At 34.9% G+C, this 19,371-nt stretch overlaps 5 protein-coding genes across 8 annotated transcripts; 2 read left to right on the top strand and 3 right to left on the bottom strand.

Annotated features, from left to right (window-relative positions):
- Positions 1-34: 34 nt before the first annotated feature.
- Positions 35-1,971, bottom strand: LOC105637591 (small ribosomal subunit protein uS17). The gene is made up of 6 exons (XM_012221090.4): positions 1,781-1,971; positions 1,579-1,619; positions 1,375-1,475; positions 547-691; positions 374-463; positions 35-291 (listed from the first exon to the last, which is right to left on the bottom strand). Exons 1-6 carry the CDS (start codon positions 1,790-1,792, stop codon positions 201-203), a joined length of 480 nt encoding a protein of 159 aa, XP_012076480.1. The 5' UTR covers positions 1,793-1,971; the 3' UTR covers positions 35-200.
- A 247-nt stretch (positions 1,972-2,218) lies between these two features.
- On the bottom strand, positions 2,219-9,244 carry LOC105637590 (neurochondrin family protein). 2 transcript variants are annotated; one of them, XM_012221089.4, is made up of 18 exons: positions 8,915-9,244; positions 8,637-8,829; positions 8,165-8,324; positions 7,334-7,467; positions 6,957-7,057; positions 6,680-6,775; positions 6,430-6,523; positions 5,641-5,761; positions 5,354-5,553; positions 4,630-4,721; positions 4,508-4,563; positions 4,116-4,205; positions 3,900-3,999; positions 3,540-3,644; positions 3,374-3,446; positions 2,821-2,984; positions 2,650-2,704; positions 2,219-2,521 (listed from the first exon to the last, which is right to left on the bottom strand). In XM_012221089.4, the coding sequence occupies exons 1-18, from the start codon at positions 8,915-8,917 to the stop codon at positions 2,460-2,462; spliced, it is 1,899 nt and encodes a 632-aa protein (XP_012076479.2). In that variant the 5' UTR covers positions 8,918-9,244; the 3' UTR covers positions 2,219-2,459. The 2 variants fall into 2 exon arrangements, with proteins under 2 accessions (XP_012076479.2, XP_020536524.2); XM_020680865.3 differs by lacking the exon at positions 8,915-9,244 and having other exon boundaries at positions 8,165-8,265; positions 8,637-8,777.
- Positions 9,245-10,542: 1,298 nt separating this feature from the next.
- LOC105637589 (uncharacterized) lies at positions 10,543-10,920 on the top strand. Its single transcript, XM_012221087.2, has one exon. It carries the CDS (start codon positions 10,543-10,545, stop codon positions 10,918-10,920), a length of 378 nt encoding a protein of 125 aa, XP_012076477.1.
- A 1,578-nt stretch (positions 10,921-12,498) lies between these two features.
- LOC105638320 (uncharacterized) lies at positions 12,499-13,330 on the top strand. The gene has a single exon (XM_012222115.4). The coding sequence runs from the start codon at positions 12,717-12,719 to the stop codon at positions 13,176-13,178; it is 462 nt and encodes a 153-aa protein (XP_012077505.1). The 5' UTR covers positions 12,499-12,716; the 3' UTR covers positions 13,179-13,330.
- A 312-nt stretch (positions 13,331-13,642) lies between these two features.
- On the bottom strand, positions 13,643-18,787 carry LOC105637588 (homeobox protein knotted-1-like 3). Of its 3 annotated transcripts, XM_012221084.4 has the most exons (7): positions 18,466-18,787; positions 17,565-18,289; positions 15,392-15,512; positions 15,035-15,228; positions 14,816-14,947; positions 14,212-14,348; positions 13,643-14,135 (listed from the first exon to the last, which is right to left on the bottom strand). In XM_012221084.4, the coding sequence occupies exons 2-7, from the start codon at positions 18,267-18,269 to the stop codon at positions 14,096-14,098; spliced, it is 1,329 nt and encodes a 442-aa protein (XP_012076474.1). In that variant the 5' UTR covers positions 18,270-18,289; positions 18,466-18,787; the 3' UTR covers positions 13,643-14,095. The 3 variants fall into 3 exon arrangements, with proteins under 3 accessions (XP_012076474.1, XP_012076475.1, XP_012076476.1); XM_012221085.4 differs by having other exon boundaries at positions 13,643-14,132; positions 17,565-18,786; XM_012221086.4 differs by having other exon boundaries at positions 13,643-14,124; positions 17,565-18,786.
- Positions 18,788-19,371: the final 584 nt, after the last annotated feature.

The following is a 19,371-nucleotide window of genomic DNA, read 5'->3' as shown; positions in this document are numbered from 1 at the left end:
AAACAATAGCCACAGCATATAAATAATACACCGATTGAGAGCACATTTAGAACAAACATTTTCCAGGAATTATATGGTCATACAGAGATTTAAACACCAAGGCCAAAATTGAAACAATTGCTAATTAGGTAAGACAACTCAAATCTCAAGTCATTCTCCCTCACAGAAACTAATCAAAAGAACTCTAAGCCCTAAGAAACTCACAACCCTGTGAATGCCTTCTTTCCACCACCAGATGAACCAGCTGGAATCAATTTTAGAACATTGAACCTCACTGTCTTAGACAGAGGTCTGCAAGATAGTAGAAGCACATATGGTTAGAACAAAGCTGAACTTAAAATAATCCAGCTAATTAACCAAAATAGATATGAACCTGCATTGACCAATAATAACATGGTCCCCTTCTTTCACACGGAAGCATGGAGAAATGTGTGCTGGAATATTAGAGTGCCGCTTCTCATATCTAAAAGCAACCAAATAAGTCAGAACAATCATGATTAAAAAAAATCAACATAGAAACGTCAATGCTCAAACTGCATCTCTTGCCTCTGATATTTTTTGATAAAATGAAGATAATTGCGTCGGACAATAATGGTCCGCATCATCTTTGCGCTGTGGCAAGTTCCAGCAAGTATTCGTCCTCTGACAGAAACAGTACCAGTAAATGGGCACTTCTTATCAATATAAGTTCCTGTGACCACCAAAAAGAAAGGTACTCCTCATTAACAAACATCATCCAGCACAATCTATGAATTTGAACTAACCATCCTATCGTAAAGTTTTTTAACTTCAAATTTGCAGCTTCAGTATAATCTGGATATGTTACAACATAATGGCATACAACTGACAAGCATACTATATAATCAGCTTCACAACCATCTATCTTTACTGTGTACAACCTGTTTCTCCCAAAGTCCAGAGATACACAAAACCATCACATGCTGAAGTACTTATATTCGACAAAAGCAAAACCAAAGAGGATAAGTGATTAATCTATAATTTCTCCAAGAGTTGCATATATACATCAAAATTTCTTTGCATGTGGAACTTAATAGAAATAAATTCAGCATGATCCATATGTACATTCTGCAAGACCAAAGTCAACCTTATGATAGGTAAAAATAACATATTGGGAGTACGTTAGTAAAGGACCTAAAACATTCTAAAGAACATTTGGAAATAGTTGCAGTTATCTTATTCCACTTCAACCAAAAACATGCATAGAAAAAACAAAAATTTACCCAACAAGGGCAACAAATCAAAATCCTTGGAACATAAAAGTAAGCAACTTTATTGCTTTGTATGCAAACTTCAAATGAATTAACATCATTAACTTCAACAATCAAATGATTAAATATAAAGAAATCACCTAACCTTCAATTGCCTCTCTGGGTGTCTTGAAACCTAAGCCAATGCTCTTCCAAAACCGATTGCCTCCCTTTCCAGGCCTCTTTCCTTTCCCTAACTTCTTTGAGCTACAAATCACAATAAGGAATTGCAATGTCCCACGTTTAACAACATAGCTAAACGAAACATAATCCCATATATATCAAAGTAATAAAAGGCAAAAAATTTCACCTCAGGAACACCTTGGGCTGTTTCAAAAATGCTTTCTCGGTCTGCAATTAAAACAAATAAGAATAATTCTTGTCATTGCCACTGACAAATTGCCAACCACATAAAAAGGAGGGAAATCACAATCGATCTGTATCTGCTGATTGATTAAGAAATAGACATGGAAGGAGAGAGAATATAAATAAAAACAGTGAACGATCCAAACCTGTTCGGCCATGACTAGGGTTTGTGGAAAATCGGAGAGAAGCAAAGTCGCAAATAATGATGCTCAGCAGATGAAAACCCTAGTCCCAGCAGGTCAGACCGTCAGAGACAGTGTGATCAAATACACGCAGAGGAGTCGTCGTCGTGTCGTGTTGCCCTAATCGCCTCACTGACAAAAATACCCTTCACTGCGCTTTTTAAATCCCGTTTCTGAAATTGTAGTTCCAAACGACACAATACACAGCAAAGCAAACCCAACAACATATTTCCCTGTCATTGCGTCGTTCGGGTAAATGGATTTAATGTGGCACAGTGAGTCCTGAGTTTGTTCATAGCCTACCCATCAGATTAGTGCAAACCCAAACCCACGATAGCCCACTGAATCTTTTGCAATTGGATGACAAGGTTGAAAAAGCCCATAATAAAATCAAGGCCCAACTTATGAATCTAATTTGTTTTTTTTAAAAGAGAACAAATTAACTTTAAACATTCTACATTTTCTAGGTGAGAAATTCTAACCATGTATAAAATATGGTTTTAACCAACATTACTATACAACACCTGTAATTACTATATATAGATCAAAATACAGGCAACTGCCTGACAATCTTTTTTTAAAAGGAAAATATATTCCCATAAGAATACATTCTTAGAAAAGCTTCAGTATTGTGCAACAATGGCTATGAAATTCTCTCAACTGCTTTACATATGCTTGGAAACCGGTGAGCCCACTGTGAAAAACCTGCACAATTCAGAATGTATTGTGAATTTCTTCTGATAAAAAGCTTGAGAAGTTAAATCAACAAAAACAAAAAAAGAGAGCAAATAGAAATAACCATCTTCAAAATTGAATAAAATTTAAAGACCAACCTGAGCTAACAATCTCAAGAAGATCCATTTCTGCTCTGACAGCATCAGACATGTCCTGCAATTGATTCAGGCAAGGAGCTTGTAAGTTAATCTCATCATCAAGATATCAATTAGTGATATGTTACAAGCACAAAAATGTAAGCAACACCATTAAAAATCATTTATTTTTACCTGCTTAGGAAAAGCCAGACTTCTTGCAAATAGCCGAGATAGACTACTGAGTGAGCTGCTGTTGAATTTAGAATGACTAAGAAGAGCCTCCTCCGATGTGTAACCAAGCAGAAGTGCAGAAATACTTGAAGCCATCATAAGCACAGATGTGTCAGTAGCATCCTCTGAGAGAGAGAAAAAAAAAAAAAAGGTTAGGAACCTAATTAATGATTTACGAGCTCAAAATAATTCATTTCCAGGTAACGGAGAACCGAATAATATCAAATTATCAATAACAGTTGAGTATGAAAGATAAAAGTTCAAAAGATGAGCTAAGGATTCATATAGATTATAAAATCTTGCTATCAAACTAGGGAAGCTGAATTGGACACCCAACAGTCTGATTATATTGTCTGCAACTGAAAATTCTAGAATAACATCCATAACTGATTAAATTGGAAAGATAACCACCCATGAGCAGGCACGTAACGACAGACACATTTATGAAGAATGATTTCTAATCTTCATTAATTAATTAGAGCAGGCAATGAAAATTAGGCTACTACTGAGGTACCTGCCCAATAGCCCAAGGCCATCAAAAGATCGATAATATTTGATTCATCCATTGAAAGTCGCACTTGCTCTTTCTGTTGATGGAAAATATATATAGAGAAAAAAAAAAGGCTATCAATATCTTGCTTTGAGTACCAGATTGCTATTAACTATAAAGACAACACTACCTTCAAAAGCAAATTCAAAATTGTATCACAAGCCAAGAAGATGCAACTATTATCTTCAACTGTATAGTGACTTGGTCCAATCACTTTTATAAGGCATTCAACCACCTGTTAACAGAAATTTGCGCATAAAGAATTTTGGCCTTAAATTTACTCAGGTTAAGAAGGGTAACAATTGCAATGTGTTATGAGAAGTCATTGACAGATTTTCACCCAGAACGTGCACTTGGGTGGCCTTGAGGTGTGATATTAATGGCTAAAATGAATATCAAGAAAAGCTACTTAAAATCAGAATCATGAGGATACACTAAAATTGAAAATCCAGTAAAGAGACAAATCAGCAGAAAAATCATACTAACTTACAGCTTTATAACCTCCACAAGAAACAACAGCTTTACATCCTTCAACCTCCATTGTAATTTGACACAGCATGGGAAGTAGAAAGCATATAGAGTAAAAAGGGCTGCCAGTTAATTAAAAAAAAAAAAAAAGTTCGCATGAATTCATTCTCAAGTAATATATCTGTAAAAAGCATATGAAGCATCAGATTGTTGCAAAATTATGGTGCAATTACCAAACCTTGATTCATCTTCACCTTCAATTGACAACATATACCTCAAAAGTTCTCTGACCTTATCTTTGCATGCGTTGGGTGTTTCTGCAAGATAACTGTAACAAGTACAACTATCAATCTACGAGATCAGATTCAAAATGCCAGGATCAGAAAACTTATTATATAGACTGGCAGAAAGATATCCTTAGCACGTCAGAATGAGACAATAGATATTAAAGAAAATTTAATCACAAACATCAGCATCCCATTAAAAGGAGGAAAAATAGAAAGAAGACACATCAAAGGGGGAAATCATAATTGTTGCCTTCCAGTTTACAATCTGCTCTGAGAAGCCACACAAAGAGGCATGCACTGTAAGCATAGGCATACATGATAAATAATGCACTCAACAACATACCTCCCAACAACCCGAACTGAAGCAAGAAGATCATTTCCTTTCTTATGTCCATGTTCCTGCAGCCAAAGAAGTTAACACAGCAGCTGAAGCGCAATTAGTTTGAAGAGCATGAAAACCATTACCTTTGCATCTTGTAGATACTCCAGTACTACATTTACTGTCTCATTAAGCCCATTGATAACCTTCAGAAGGGTGCTTTCAGCAATGAGTTCCTCTGCACACAATTTAACCAAGAACATGAAATTTCTATAAAGTCGAGTAAAAAGAAAAGAGTAAAAGCACAAAGTGAAACTGAAAATATAGGACTTGCTTGAAACTAAATACGATGAGAGATGTAAGGCAAGAAATGACCAAATCCACAAATGAGGACATTCTTCAAAAGAGGTTTTATGACACTGGAAGGGAATAAACTTCTAAAGATCTTGACAATAAGACATGGTTATCACTCACCACAGTTACCTCTTTGGTCAAAGGTCCAAACCCCAAAAGGAATCCCAAGCAATGAACTATGTGCTCGAGGACATTCCACATAACATGTCAATATGGGAATTCCTACAACCTCTAGAATTAAATTTGAGGTTTGTGTTCTCACAAAAAAAAAAAAATGTTCGTGTCATCCACTCCAAACATTAAGAGGCTCATATATATATGGTACATAAATGAGGTCCTCAATGCAAAGATATACAAATCTACTGCATATTCATGAAGATTGCTTAGCAAGAAGTATGAATTTCAAATATGATATACATGAACAAACATTTCAACAAAATTAAGGATATTATGTAACTTTTTTTGCCAAATAGGGAAGTTAATCATGTTCTTCCTAGCTAAATAATAATTTTGCACCTTCATGTCCAGCCATTGTTGATATTAATTTTATTATCCTCTCTACCAAGGAAAAGGCAACTGCCAAATTTCGTTGCTTAAACTGAATAGTTTCAGCAGTAGTTGAAGTATTCTTGGAAGCTTCATACTTCAAATAGGCCAGCTCATTGAGCAAAACAGCAACTTCAACCCTTGATGATTCAAAGACAAGAAAAAGACACCTGAAAATAGAAATGTGAGAAACAGATAACAGAATTCACCAATCTAAATGCCTCAAAAAGCAAGCGAAACTAGCATGCATAACTTACCTGTCAGCTGGTGTGGGGTCTTGTAAATCAGGTAAATTTGGCTGACCAATCAGCCAGCTCTCCCCCAATATAGACACCATAGATTCAGCCAAAATAAGGGCGTGAAGCTTTTCCGCAGGTGCTGTGGTTGAATGGCAAAATTAAAGTTCCATCCAAATTACAAAATTACGCATTATGAAGAAACAAACAGTATTGAGAGGGGAAAAAAGGAAAAACCATCTAACTTGAACAGAAAGTGCTAATTCAATCGCCCATTTTCATTTTTCGTACACAAAATTTCATAAAACCAAGAAAGAAAGGTATATCATATAAATCAAACCTATCCACTCATTTGCAACTATTCAAGAAACTAACAGCATTTTGGTCAAGATATCCTTATCAGAACTGATAAAAGGGTTATATTACAAAAACAGAAATCCAATCAGCATCTTCAAATTCCATTTTAGCCCCTTGCCCAATTTCCTGAAATCGAATATAAATACAGTTCACATCTTAAATGCAGACAATTAGATGTAAACAATAAGCATTTCTTATGTCGGTAATATGCTCCTCAACCTCAAAGTTCAACTTCGATCAAAAATTAATTTTTTGATTTCAGGTCATTTATTATTTACCTTCAAACTTTGCATAACCCTACCAATAGAGTCCACCTTCAGAACTTCCTAAGGCATCTAAACTTAAGAATATTCTATGTTGTCAAACTCAAAATATACTAGACACGTCCAATATCTTTGCCATCCTAATTTGAAACAGAAAATAGAAAAGAGGACGATGAGACAACCCATTTACCTACTCGGTTCTGCAAAATAGCAACAATACCAACATGCATATAATCTGGCCACTTGTTCCCTATCATTGCACGCAGTGCATCATGCAGCAATTGCTGAAGAGAGCAAGAAAATATCAAAGTTAGTCTCAGAGGTACTAAATCAATAAGCATAAACCAAAAGCAGGATAAACCCCAACTTGTACTACATCCATTTCACAATATTGTCATCTCATTCTTTCTAATTCATCATCATGAAAAATAATAGCATACCGAGTAATTTGATGAGAATATCTCGGAAAGCAAGTGAAGCGCTTCAAATTTCAGTTGATTGTGCAACACAGCAAACTGCCTTGCTAATGACACCACCTACACAAGAAACTTAAATCCTAAAATATCTTAACCACTTTAAGGAAGAAAAAACATAAGTTGAAGTTCATGAAGATCCCATCTTCCTGAGCCACTACGTACCATTGACAGGGAACAAACTAGCAGCAAATAATCTGAAACAATAAACTAAATATTCAAATCACATAAAATTTGGACTTACCACCATTGACAGCTCTGCTAGGTAGTTATTCTCGGTGAAGTCCAGAGAGAGCTTAAGCATAGACTGTATAATTCTCATAGCAAGCTCCATCATATGAGAACCTGCAAGTATTAAATGGCTTCTTTAGGATATTGAATGTGGTCCATAAATACCCAACAGCATGAACAAATACATCTTATTGCAAACAATAAATGTGAAGACCTGCAAAAGCTACCTAGCAAATTAACACACTAATGTTTAGCAAACATGCAATTACTGTTATCCACATGATTAGATTGCAGGAAAACAAGAAGCATGTAATTTTAGTTTGCAGTAATACTAATTAGCATGTTTTGAAAGCCTGAAATCAAAATCCAGGAAACAATGAGATTGATTACCATCTGGCAGAGAACACATTTGAGAAGATAACACTTTCATGCCTCCAGATTCATAAAATGTTGCGGCCCCGTCCTCAGAAGACGTTACCAGGTATAAGAATTCATAGCATTCTTCCAGAACAGGTGAATTTAATCTGTGGTTTTGTGGAGGACATGGTTAGTTGATGAACAGCCTAATTGGGTGAATAATTAGGCACCCAAAAATAAATCAGATACACCATTAGAGATAAGAGAGTTGCGAGATAAAATATTGGTCCTAGATCATGAATAATAGAATAACAAATCCCCTAAAACATCATATTTGCTACATTTTGACAATCCTCATCCACAGTGGCTATGCAAAATCATGAAGCCTACTGCTAGTCTGCTACCCCTAGGGCAAAGACCACTTTTTCCTTTTATTTGTTTGACTGTGCAAGTCCATACAACTCCATTCTATCATCCAGTCCTCCCTACCGCCAAAACGATTGCTTTCATCACACATGTTCAGAATAAAAACCATCTAGATTGAATTTCTCTCATCCTGCCTCTCCCCTGGAAGATTACCCATTCAGAAAGGTCCAAATCTCTCACTAAAAGCAAAAGGGATGTGCAGACGAAATGATAATTAACCGCAAACCCATAAACGAACATCATAAATTGTTAACAAGCCACCACATCTCCTTGTAATTCACAAAAGTAGGTACCAGTCCCAATACTAGCTACATATTTCCTTCAATTCCCACAATTATAAAAATCTACACAATAATCAATTAGGAGAAAATAAGGACGTATTATTCTTCTGAATTCATCAACTACTTCAAGAATAATTAAGTATTAAAAAAAACTTACTTCGAAATTATTTCCAGTATAGCTGGAATCTTCAAGATCATAACTTCCGATGAAGCGATTTCAGGAATTCGACAAAATGCAGCAAGAAGAGTAACAGATAGCTGCAAATATGCATCGCGATTATTAGCTCCATCGCCACTACCAGTTCCTTTACCCATTCCTAGCCACTCAAAAAATACATATATAAGTGTAAATTGTAAACATTTAACAACAACTAAACCTTAGTCCCAAAATAGTTGAGGTTGGCTATAAGAAAATGAAAACTAATCAGAATTTCAAACAAAAGGAAAAGAAAGAAAGAAGAAATTTAAATATTAAATGTTGGCTAAACTCAGAGCTAATTTAGTAATTCCATTCTCACTCGCTGAAGTCACAAGAACCTTAAGCATCCTAATTGCAACTTGTCTTTTCAAATCAGTTTCTTTTTTTCCATTTTACTAGCAACCAAGCATATAGCAATGAGAGAGAGTACCAGTCCTCAAGAGCCTATCGAGAAAGTGAACGCCGACTGCTTCATAAACCCTGCGGAGTGAAGCGGTGTCGTGTCCTTTGCAAAATTTGGTAACTAGAAGCAGGCCAGCAAGGCGTTGCTCGTCTCTCTCGCCCTTCAATAGCTTCAAGCAATCGTCGAGAGCTGGAGACTGTTCTTGCTCCTGTTGCGACTCCTGCAAATATAAACAGGGAGTCAATAACATTGTTTAGAGAAATGGAAAAAAAAGAGAAGTAGGATAGAAAGAGAGAGCAACAAACCATGACTCAGTGTAATGAAGATGAGCAGTTTTTGGTTTTTGCAGCACCAGTGAGTTTTTCAAACGATGCTTTTGGAGGCTACGAGAAGCAGGATTCTGGAGTCCTTCCTGCAAATGAAAAACCCCGACATCGATTTAAAATGATTATAAACGACCAGTCGCTGGATTTCTCTGCGGACGACAAAAAGTTGTTTGAAGGGGACGACTTCTTCACGGAACAGGAAGCTTGCCTTTGCATGTAGACGACTGAAATAAAATCAACCTGTAATTTATGAAGTGAGGGTTAATGGGTAAATCATTGAAAGACGGATAAATCCATTTGCCCTTTAATTAATGTAACAGTCAGAGTACTGAACACCTTTGCATAGTAAGAGTAACTTTCGGGGACGACATTAAGAAAGTCGATCTGTCGTTTTCTAGAGCAACATAGCCTTTAAAATTAACAGACAGATCACAGATCTCTCAGTCTCAGCCCATTAATTTACAACTTAAATGAAAATTATCCTTAAAATAGATATATGGGCCTTTGTGCCAAACAATAGGCATAGCCCATGAAGTAGAACAGTCCTCATCTCTTGGCCCAAAAGCCGAAACAACTACCCCTATTAAAATTCTAAACAAGATAGTAAGATTTTCTTTTACTAAATTGTCTCTAAGTTAACTTTAAATTCAAAAATTATATATTAACATACATCAATTCAATATAAATTTTCAATCAAGTATATAATATATTAAAAAGAATAATAATTTAATTTTCTGACCATATAAATAAAATTTATTTAGATTTAAAATAGCAATAAATTTAGGAGGTTTTAGAGGGGCTATCGCCCTCTTAAATTAAAAAATTTTAAAATTTTAAGTGTGAAAATTTTCTGAAAAAAATATTTTACTTTTTACTCCATATAATTAATAAAATTATTTTTTAGCACGTTCCAACTATTTAGGCCACATCCGTTACTAATTTGAAGTCTATTATTATCATTACAAATCCAACCACATTTATAATTTTCAATCCATTCAATAGTAAAAGAAAGGGACAATGTTTAATTATTAAGAAACAGGCAGCTTATGACTCAAGATTATTGCAACATAAAGAAAGATATCACGTTAAGAAAAAAAAAATTTTTTTTTTTTTTGAGAATTAAGAAAAATATTTTTAATTTTTACTGAACAAGTTTTTTTTTTAAAAAAAAAAAATTTGTAGTTGGTTGAATTACGCATTTAGGACAGTTAACTGTCTTCATATCACAAACTTAAGTTTAATTAATTAAGGAAAAAGCATGAAGCCATAATAATAAATAATAAATAAAATAAAATCACAAAAGTAGCCATAGAAAGGGACACTTCAACAGTTGGACGCGGAGATTTAACGGCAAACCAGTCCCGCGCTCGGCCCACGGTTTCTTTCTGGTACATTTTTCCAGCTTGTACACTGAAACTTGCGTCCTTATCCGCTTTCGATTCTCTCTTCTTCCTTTTTTTTTTTTTTTTATTCCTCTATTTCTACCCAATTTATATATACACGCTCCTCTTATCTTCTTCGTCACCATCGCTCTCTTTCTGTGTTTTACATCTTCTCTTTCTCTACACTCTACAGTTGCTTCTTCAGTGATATATCCAGGTTCAAAAATGGAGATGCCCATGATTAATGAGTGCCACGCTCCCTCTCTCAAAGACAGGCTCAAGTTCTCCATTTGCTGCTTCGCTACTAGTTATAATAATCCCTCCGAAACACTTGATTCCGACGACGGCAGAAGGCTACACACGCCGAGATCGACATACGCTTGGTTGAAATCAACGGCGCAAGATCTCGAGATTAGAGACAAATGTTGGGGCTTGATAGGGACAAGAGGCAAGAACCGAAGACGTTACAATTCCAGCGATTTCAGGTACGATCCTACGAGTTACTCGCTCAATTTCGAGGATGAGAATAACAGAGAGGATGAGCTGCCACTGAGTAATTTCACTGCAAGACTGCCTCCTTCTCCAGTTGGTCGCCGGCGGTAGCAGCTAAGCCGAATAACTGAGACTAAAAATTGATTTTTGGGTGTGATATGTACATATAGAATGAGTGCTTAATATTTAAGCTGATAGATCTGTAATCCTCCAAAGAAACAAATAATAATAATAACAATCCTTGCCGTCTATTTCATGCTTTCTCCATCATCTAAATTATTGTAAATTATTAGAAAGAGAGCTCTAAATTTAGTACTCTCTGTATAGAGTTTCTTTTAATTTATTGAATAACTGAACTTTCACCTGCACTTTTTCTTCTTCCCCTCTTGGAGACTGGTTTTGGACTGAGAATAGTGATGTCTAGTTAGCGAAAGAAAGAGAGGATAAGGACGTAGCACTGTAGCAGGATGCAGCTCATATTCTGAGAAGGTGTCAAGTAGGACCAATTGTCCATTGACAAAGATGGAGCATATTATGAATTCGACGAGGCACATGTTGATTGTCGTGGAAATGACGTTAGCAGCACTTTACTCAAAGTTAGCTAAAACTAAAACTACTGTCGCTGAAACTATAGGGACGATCTGCTTAAACGCAGCGTAGTCACTTTTCATCCGGGTCGTTCAACGATGGCTTGGCCCATTAGTAAACATTATAAAATGGGCTGCGTTATTTTCAGGAGAAAAACGCGGCCCATTTGCGAAATCTCTGGAAAATATTTCCTTATACATTTTGTTGAGGAAAAAAAAATTAAAATAAAGAGAAAATAAAATTTATGAACAAAATATATATATTCCTTCCTTGTGTTTAGATATAACGAAAATAAAATTGATTTCCTTTTACTGGTACATTGTTATAACTTTTTCTAATTTTTCTTTTTCTTCCTCTTCTTAAATTCTATTAATTTTTTTTTCCTTTGCTATTTTATTTTCTGTAAGGTAGTCTTTTTGAAGTATATGTATATTTTCTTTCTGATTAATCAATAATAATTATTTCTTATTTATTATGTGGGGTGGCTTCAATCAAAGGACAATTAGTTGCATCCACGAATTAGCTCTCTAGCTAGTTGGCTAATAAGTAATGACAATTGGAAGACGTGTGTATTAATCAAAATTGCTTAATCCGCAAATTTTGTATTTGTTACCAAATTTTAATTTTAAAATCAGCCATAAAAATGTTTTTTTTTATACTAATTTTTTTATTTTAATAAATTTAAAAAGCTTTATCATAAGCCAATTATAATCTAAGACAGTACTTTTGCTATTAATACTTATATACTTTATCAATAATTTTGAAAGTTTAATGCATGAGAATTTGTTGGCGTGAGCCCACATGGCAACATCGCATATATACAATATTTAAAAAAAAAAAAAAAAGTTAAGAAGTGATCTGGCTTGTTTGGATTGTACAATTTATATATAAAAAATTAATTTAAAGACCCTTCTAATTAAGCTTAGCTTTCAGTAGTTGTTATTGCATGAACATAATGCGACAATAATAATTAGTATTAAGGTATCGATTATATATTAATTTAATTTAATTTAATTGCTAAGCGACAAATTAAACAATCTAAAAAATAAAGGACGACTTAGCTGTTTGTTTGGCTATTTAACATTTCAAAAAACTGTCAATGAATAGGCTACACATAAGCCACAGCTGCTTACTTTTATTGGGCCGGCAAACGCAGCCTAAGCAAAATCACAACACCTAACGAGCTTGCAACTAACTAATGATAAACTCACTAAGCTGTCAAACACACATAAATGCCAACCAAATGTCGAGTATTTCTTCAACTTTATATACATTGCAGAAGTCTCTCACTTTCTTTGTAATCCTTTCGCTTCTCTCTGATGGCCAACCCACTAGGAAAACCAGTGGCCATTGGTGAAAGTTCATCGCCGCTAGCAGAAACCGGCTATTGCTTTGAAGATTGTGAAGAACAGGCTGCCGCTTACTTTTCTTCTTCTTGTTGCTGCTGTTTTTATCTGAAAAGAAACAGCAATGGGTCTCGGAGATATCTGTTGGGGAGAAAACAGGAGGAGATAGATAACAAAGAAAGTTGGGTAGTGGAAAAAGCGAAGAAAGTCAAGGAGATATCAGAGGTATTGGCAGGGCCTAAATGGAAGAATTTCATTCGCAGGTGTAGTAGTGTGCATGGGTATGGATTCTGCAGCAAGAAAACATCAAAGATGCAATATCAATATGATCCTCAAAGTTATGCACTTAATTTTGATGATGGTATTGATAAGGAATTAGAGGACTCATTTCCTGGTTTTTCTGCTAGATATGCAACTCCGCTTGGGAGGACTTGATCATTCTGCTTTGAGATCAACTTAATTGCTATTTTTTTCTTTCGTTGCTCTAAACCATGTATATTCTTTTGCCTAATTTTTTTTGTAATCATGTGTATTTTCTTGAACAACCAAAATGGTAAGAATAATGAGTTCTCAGGCAATTTTGCTCATTATGTTCCTTCAATTGTTTCCATTTAGATCCTCTTAAGCTGCATTAACTAGCAGTGCTAGCTATCTAGCAGATGGCTCAAGACAATTGTTCTTAAATTAGTTATTAGTAGTTGTAGATTCATGCTCTTAATTCTTGATCATAAAGCTCCCATATGGCTTTCTTTGATCTGTCACTTGGCATTCTTTTTCGAAAGTCCAATTTAATTATTTGGGCAAATTCCACATTCATTCAAATTTCGAATAAATTCAAGAATTATCCAGCACAGGGCAATAAAAAAATTTAAAGGTAAAGAAAAATGAAAACTCCTATATAAGGAATAAGGAGCTATAATCTTATATTATGACATTAATGATGACCCGTATAAGAAATCAAGCATGCGAAGATTATTACACTGTACAACCCCAAAAATAACCAACTCTCAGAATTGCTATTCTTTATTCACAGATATAAACAAAAATCATAAAAAACCTGCCAAATAATGAACAAGCTGCTACCATCTAATTCAGTTTCAGTAATATAATCTCTTAAAATTTCCAAATTCCGAGTAAACATTGCAAGATCACATCTTTTGTGCCTCTTCCTTATCCTGACATCTCCCTCTCTATGTTAGAAGCAAAATACTAAAAGGTTCCTTCCCTTCAATTCAGTGTACTACTGCTGCTGCTTAAGCCCTTTACTGTCATATATAATATAATGTTGGACAATATCGTCAGTGGCCAGAGCGGAATCAACGATGATGATAAGGGAATATGTGTTGTTGAATTTACATGAAACGATCGCCACTGTTATCACCTGCATTACTTCTTTTAAAATTAAGGTTGGTGCAGAGTTCTTATATAAATAGCATTAACAAAGATGTGCTTTAATAAAAATATATACCTTTTGCGTTTGCTTTTCAATACTGTTGAAGTTGAAGGATTACTATGCCAATTCCTCTTCCTCTGATTGATGAACCAATTATTTATCTGCTTTAATTGTAAGCCTGTTTCTTGTACCAATCTTGCCTTATCTTCCTCCTGAATCCAAAGATTATAATTAATAATTCCATTTCTTACCCACGTATTTAGCTTAACTACCCACTAATGTCTTATCAGAAGCAATTTCGTAACTCCGTTTGTTTGTCTGGATAGCACATGTGCGCATTTAGCTTATCAGCAATCTTTCCAAAGTACTTTGATGAAGGAAATTTCCTCACTTCTAGCGTTTTTGAAACTAATATTAGCAAATGCTCAACTAAATTATAAGCACATATAGTTTCACTTGTCTCCCGACACACCACAACAATGGTGCCTTGTGGGGCTCCCGTATTGCTAGAGGCAAAAGAGCATCTCTCAAGCAATAGATATCAAGCTAAAACCTTTCAATTGAAATGACTTGGTATATTTTAGGTATCAAGATCATGTGTAGAGTTTTTAAATTATGAGTGTGGGATCTATTCAAAACCTAATTAACAAGATAAAGCCATGTATCCAAGAACATTTACCGTAGGGTATGGCCATTTAGAATGTGATTGCCACCATGCTTTTAGGACAGAGGTTGTATCCCCAGGAAGCTTTCCTGCTCTTCTCTTACGTAAAATTTCCTCTCTAATATCAGCAATTTTCTCTTTGTAGCCCTAAAAAAGAGAGAAAAGTTGAAACTTTTGAATTTTTTTTCTTTAAATTACTTCGTAGTTGATGCAATTAATAATTCCATTCATTACCTGTTTTAATTCATGCTTCAATTCTTGCCTCACTCGCTCCATTAAAGACCTCTCACTCTCTGTTGGGATGAGGGGACCAAATCCCATGGTATCAGCACCATCCAAACTTGGATCAAACAAATTGGCATCACTATCTACTTGGTCCTCGTCATCATCTGACATTGTTGCTCCTGTACCTTCACCAGGAGAAACTCCTGTTCATGGCAAGGTGTGAAAAGATTATAGTTTTTTGTTGCAACTCAAAATTAATAGTCATTAGGGAATGACACGAGGAAAAAGAAGAAGAAAATTAGCCTCCATCTCCAAAATTTTATTCAACCATCAATTTTTAAACAGGAAAATGTAATGAAACATCACCTGTTAAGCTTTGTAAGGATTGCTCTATCTCCCAGCAAGCCATTACTGCTTCCATTGCATGGACTCGAACATGTTGTTGCAGTTGTTCTTTAAAAGAACAAAGCAACAGAAAATAATGCGTCTACAATAGTGAGAAATGGAAAAATGGAAACTTTTAGTATTCTGCCTAACAGTTTAAATTTCTATTTATGATATGTTCGGTTCCAGACAGTAATGCCATTAATTTTCTTCTTTTAGATAAAAAAAAAAAAAGCAAAAAACAAGAAACATTGGATCCAACAACATAGGGATTAGGAAATATGAGATGAAACTTGAAGCAGTGTGAGCATAATTGCAATCTTGTGAGATAAGATGCAAATCATCAAGTTGGCAACAAATAGTTTACTACAATACAAAAAGAATTGATTATTCCACGATATCAAATTTGTAAGGTCATTATAATTAATAAGATACAAACAATTTAAGAAAAAAATATTTTATATATAGAAATTAAATGGACACTTCAAGCACTTGGAATTAATCTGATGATCCTCCCAATAGAGGAGAGAATAAAATAAAGACTCAATTTTCAACACCCACTACCAAATAATACCAGAGATGCGTGCATTCTATATGTACCTTAGAAAAATTCCAAGGTCTCATATACACGCTTCTTGGGTTATCAGAGGTTATTGTCACTGAAAACGAACTGACATAATTAAGCATCTTAAGTTCCTACAAAAGTAGGTGCAACCAATAGAGCAGCAAGCATTAAACGATGCTAGACGGGGATGGAAGGATACCTTATTAGCTATAGAAAAAATAGCTGCCCTAAAAAAAAGAAAAAGAAAAAGAAAACCTATGACTTACCCCTATCACTAAAAAGTTTTTTGTTCTAGAGTCCTTTAGAAACATATTAGTAAAGACTCACTCAACCTTTCACCATAACCCATCTCCCAGGCCAGGAACATATCTTAATCACTGATCAATAAAAAATCATTAATTTTTGAAGCATACAAGCAAGGTCCCATTGTAGATACTGCTACCCTATCTTTAAGTCGTTGGCCTTTTAATAAAAATCACCATTGCTATATCACATATAAAACAGAGAATTACTAGGAAAAATCATACAATTGGTGCATATATTAGTTCTTCGTTCGTTCTTTCTTTATCTATTCATTTATTTGTCTTTCTGTCTATCAGATAGTTCCACTAATTTGGTTAAATCGGTGACCATCATATCTGTGCTAGATTGCATATTCCAATTTCAAAACGTTCTACTAGGGCAGGATGAGCATAACATCAAACCAATAACTCAAACCCTTTTTGGTAATCTTAAGAAACACCAATCATGAGTTGGAAAATTCTGAACTGCGATGGTAATTTATATTTCCCAGCTATATATATATGATCATACGCAACAATTTCCAATTTGTGGGAAGCAGAGCAAACTTCAAGCACAAAAATTGATGACACGAGTTATATTTTTTCTTTTCTGCTCGATGTACCAAAAAAATAAAAGATTATTTCCTTAAACGAAACCCTCAATGCAGAATTTCCAACCAAAGAATCAAGAAATCAATATTAAAGATGTATCAACAGTAGCTATAATCCACAAATTTCCCCAATTTCATCTCTAAAATAACCAAAATTGAAGGAAAACCAATAAATTCCACAGCATTAGCATGTGGTCACAGATATATTCACCAGTAAAATCCATTTAAAGTCCAGCTCTGAGCCAGAAAACACTTCCAATTTTGATAGGAACAGAAATTTTGTAGCAAAGATGCTGTCTTTTTATTCACGAATAAGACAATATGTTAAATTATCGAAGTAATATCCATTAGTGCCAAATGGCGAACCAAACAGCCACATTCAGACTTGCCCACTTAAGTTTTCCCAAAACCCTTTGTCGGTGCATTCAACTCCACTCAACCTACAAACAAACTAAATAAAAAATGCTCCAACTTCTATCTGATGAAAACAAAATCCAGTTCAAGTGATATGACAAATCCTAAATTCATGAACCAATTCAGCTTTAAATCCGCTCCAATTGATAACCCAAATAATGAATTTGAACTAAGACACTAAATTGACAAAATTTTGGAAGGAAGAGTGATATATTGATAAAAATATAAAAATTTGCAATAAAAAAGGCTTGACATATTAATAAAAAGCAGGGTAACTAACATACCATGAATTGATCAAGCTCCTTATCATCACCGACCAAGCCCTGAGCCCCGGCTCCAAGGGCGGAGTATTTGGCCACTACATGCTGTGACTGGGCTAGCTGGGCGTCGATTCTCGGCAACTGATCCACCGGCGTAGCGATCCGTAAACACGCCACATGTGCCGACAACAACTGCTCATACAACGGGTGCGCCAGTATATCCGCCTTGTATCTTGCATTCTGCCAGTTTACCACTCCATCTCCTCCGCCGCCTCCACCACCACTCTCAACTACCCCTCCTTCGCTCTTATTCGTCATGTTCTCGCTGTTGTTATTTGTGTTGGTTTTCAAATCGGCTGATTCGCGAGAAATAGTGCCTGCGATGATAGAGTCGGTGGCAGTTGCGGCAGTGACGTCATCAATAACGTCGCTGTGGTTACGATTAAGGATAGAAGAAGAACGAGAAAGCCATTGAGTAGGATTTTGAGAAGCAGTTGAATCAGAGTTGGTAGTTGAAGTTGTATGAAGATTTAAAAAATTAGTATCGGTGAAGTGAGAGTGAGGCGGATGTTGCGGTTGTTGGGTGCGGAGAAGGGCAGTGTTAAGCCAATTTGGTGCGGTGGTGCTTTCGGATAAATTTTGTTGCTGTTGGGCTTGTTGTGGTGGTTGAGTTTGGTCAGAGAAATGGTGAAGAGGAATGTCTTGAGACAAATTATGGTGAAACGCCATGTTTTTAATTTTATTTGTATCTGAAAGAAAAGAAAAAACGATTATAAAAACATGGATATAGATATAGATATAGATGGAAAGAGAGAGATGTTTATATATATATATACATATAACACTTAGAAGGAAGCCAAGAAAGCGAGGTGTGTACTGTGTTGAAAGGAAGAAAATGATAGAGAGAGAAAGTTCGGTTCTTTACAGTTGCTAATATATATATAGAGAGAGAACGAGAAACAAGTAATTGATGCAGTAGAAGCAGTGAAAATATAGGCTGTAGAGAGAGTCAAATTGAGAAACGCAAAGACGATGAAGAAGATGATCGTCCTTTCTAACACAAGATTATTATTCAGTGTATATGTAACTGCAGAGAGAGATGATGGTATATATATGGGTGGCGATTAACGTGTAAAGAACGGGAAGGGTGCTTGGATTTAGAGAGAAAGAGAGAGAAAGTGGGGACCTTTGGAGAAGACGAGTTGGAGATAGAAGAAAGAGTGGTTTTAGGATAGTGGTTTTCAGGTGAAGAAAACTGCTCCTCATGAAAATGATGGGATTTTATATGACACTATCAACTTCTTACATTTTTACCTACAATTAGCCCCTAATTTTTTTTTTTTTTTTCGCTATCTAACCCCAACTTAAAATAAAAATTATTATTTTTTATTTTATTATTATTTAAAAATTTAGCCCTATTATATTAAAATTACAATATTTATAACCCATGAGAAGTAACTCCGGCGATAAGATACATTAAAAATAATATTGCTTGCATCATATATTGTATTCTTGATACTTGAGCATTTTAGATAAAATTCTCTCAAGAGCGATAATTTTATATTTTGAATCTTAAATCTTATAAGTTACAACTAAAGTTTTTTTATAATTAAATTCTTTGATATTAATATCGTTGGGACACTTTTTTTGGTAAATAATAATAATAATAATAATACAATATAACATTTTAATTAGTATAAAGAAAATGAGAATGTTAAATTTGAAATTTTCATAGGTTTTTTTTGAAATCATAAAAATATAATTAATTTTATACGTATAGAATAATTGGCTCAAACCAAAAAATATACGTATAGAATAATTGGTTTTTTTA

This window comes from Jatropha curcas, chromosome 8 (genome assembly GCF_041381405.1).
Source record: "Jatropha curcas cultivar XTBG-Jc1 chromosome 8, XTBG_Jcur_1.0, whole genome shotgun sequence".
Classification (NCBI taxonomy): domain Eukaryota; kingdom Viridiplantae; phylum Streptophyta; class Magnoliopsida; order Malpighiales; family Euphorbiaceae; genus Jatropha; species Jatropha curcas.
This window is presented reverse-complemented; position numbering and strand designations above follow the sequence as displayed.

Bases quoted from the DNA above. Each gene is read 5' to 3' on its own strand.
- LOC105638320 (XM_012222115.4), top strand. From the start codon at position 12,717: ATGGCCAACCCACTAGGAAAACCAGTGGCCATTGGTGAAAGTTCATCG.
- LOC105637589 (XM_012221087.2), top strand. From the start codon at position 10,543: ATGGAGATGCCCATGATTAATGAGTGCCACGCTCCCTCTCTCAAAGAC.
- LOC105637590 (XM_012221089.4), bottom strand. The intron at 4,000-4,115 runs GTTTGGTAATTG...ATTAACTGGCAG, and splicing joins GAAGGTGAAGATGAATCAAG to CCCTTTTTACTCTATATGCT. The intron at 2,705-2,820 runs GTAAAAATAAAT...AATCAATTGCAG, and splicing joins GTCTGGCTTTTCCTAAGCAG to GACATGTCTGATGCTGTCAG.
- LOC105637588 (XM_012221084.4), bottom strand. From the start codon at position 18,269: ATGGCGTTTCACCATAATTTGTCTCAAGACATTCCTCTTCACCATTTC. The intron at 15,513-17,564 runs GTATGTTAGTTA...TCACTATTGTAG, and splicing joins AGGAGCTTGATCAATTCATG to ACGCATTATTTTCTGTTGCT. The intron at 14,349-14,815 runs GTAAATGTTCTT...CTTTGGATTCAG, and splicing joins CTAAATGGCCATACCCTACG to GAGGAAGATAAGGCAAGATT.
- LOC105637591 (XM_012221090.4), bottom strand. The intron at 692-1,374 runs GTTAGGTGATTT...TGGTGGTCACAG, and splicing joins ACCCAGAGAGGCAATTGAAG to GAACTTATATTGATAAGAAG. The intron at 464-546 runs GCAAGAGATGCA...GGTTGCTTTTAG, and splicing joins TTTATCAAAAAATATCAGAG to ATATGAGAAGCGGCACTCTA.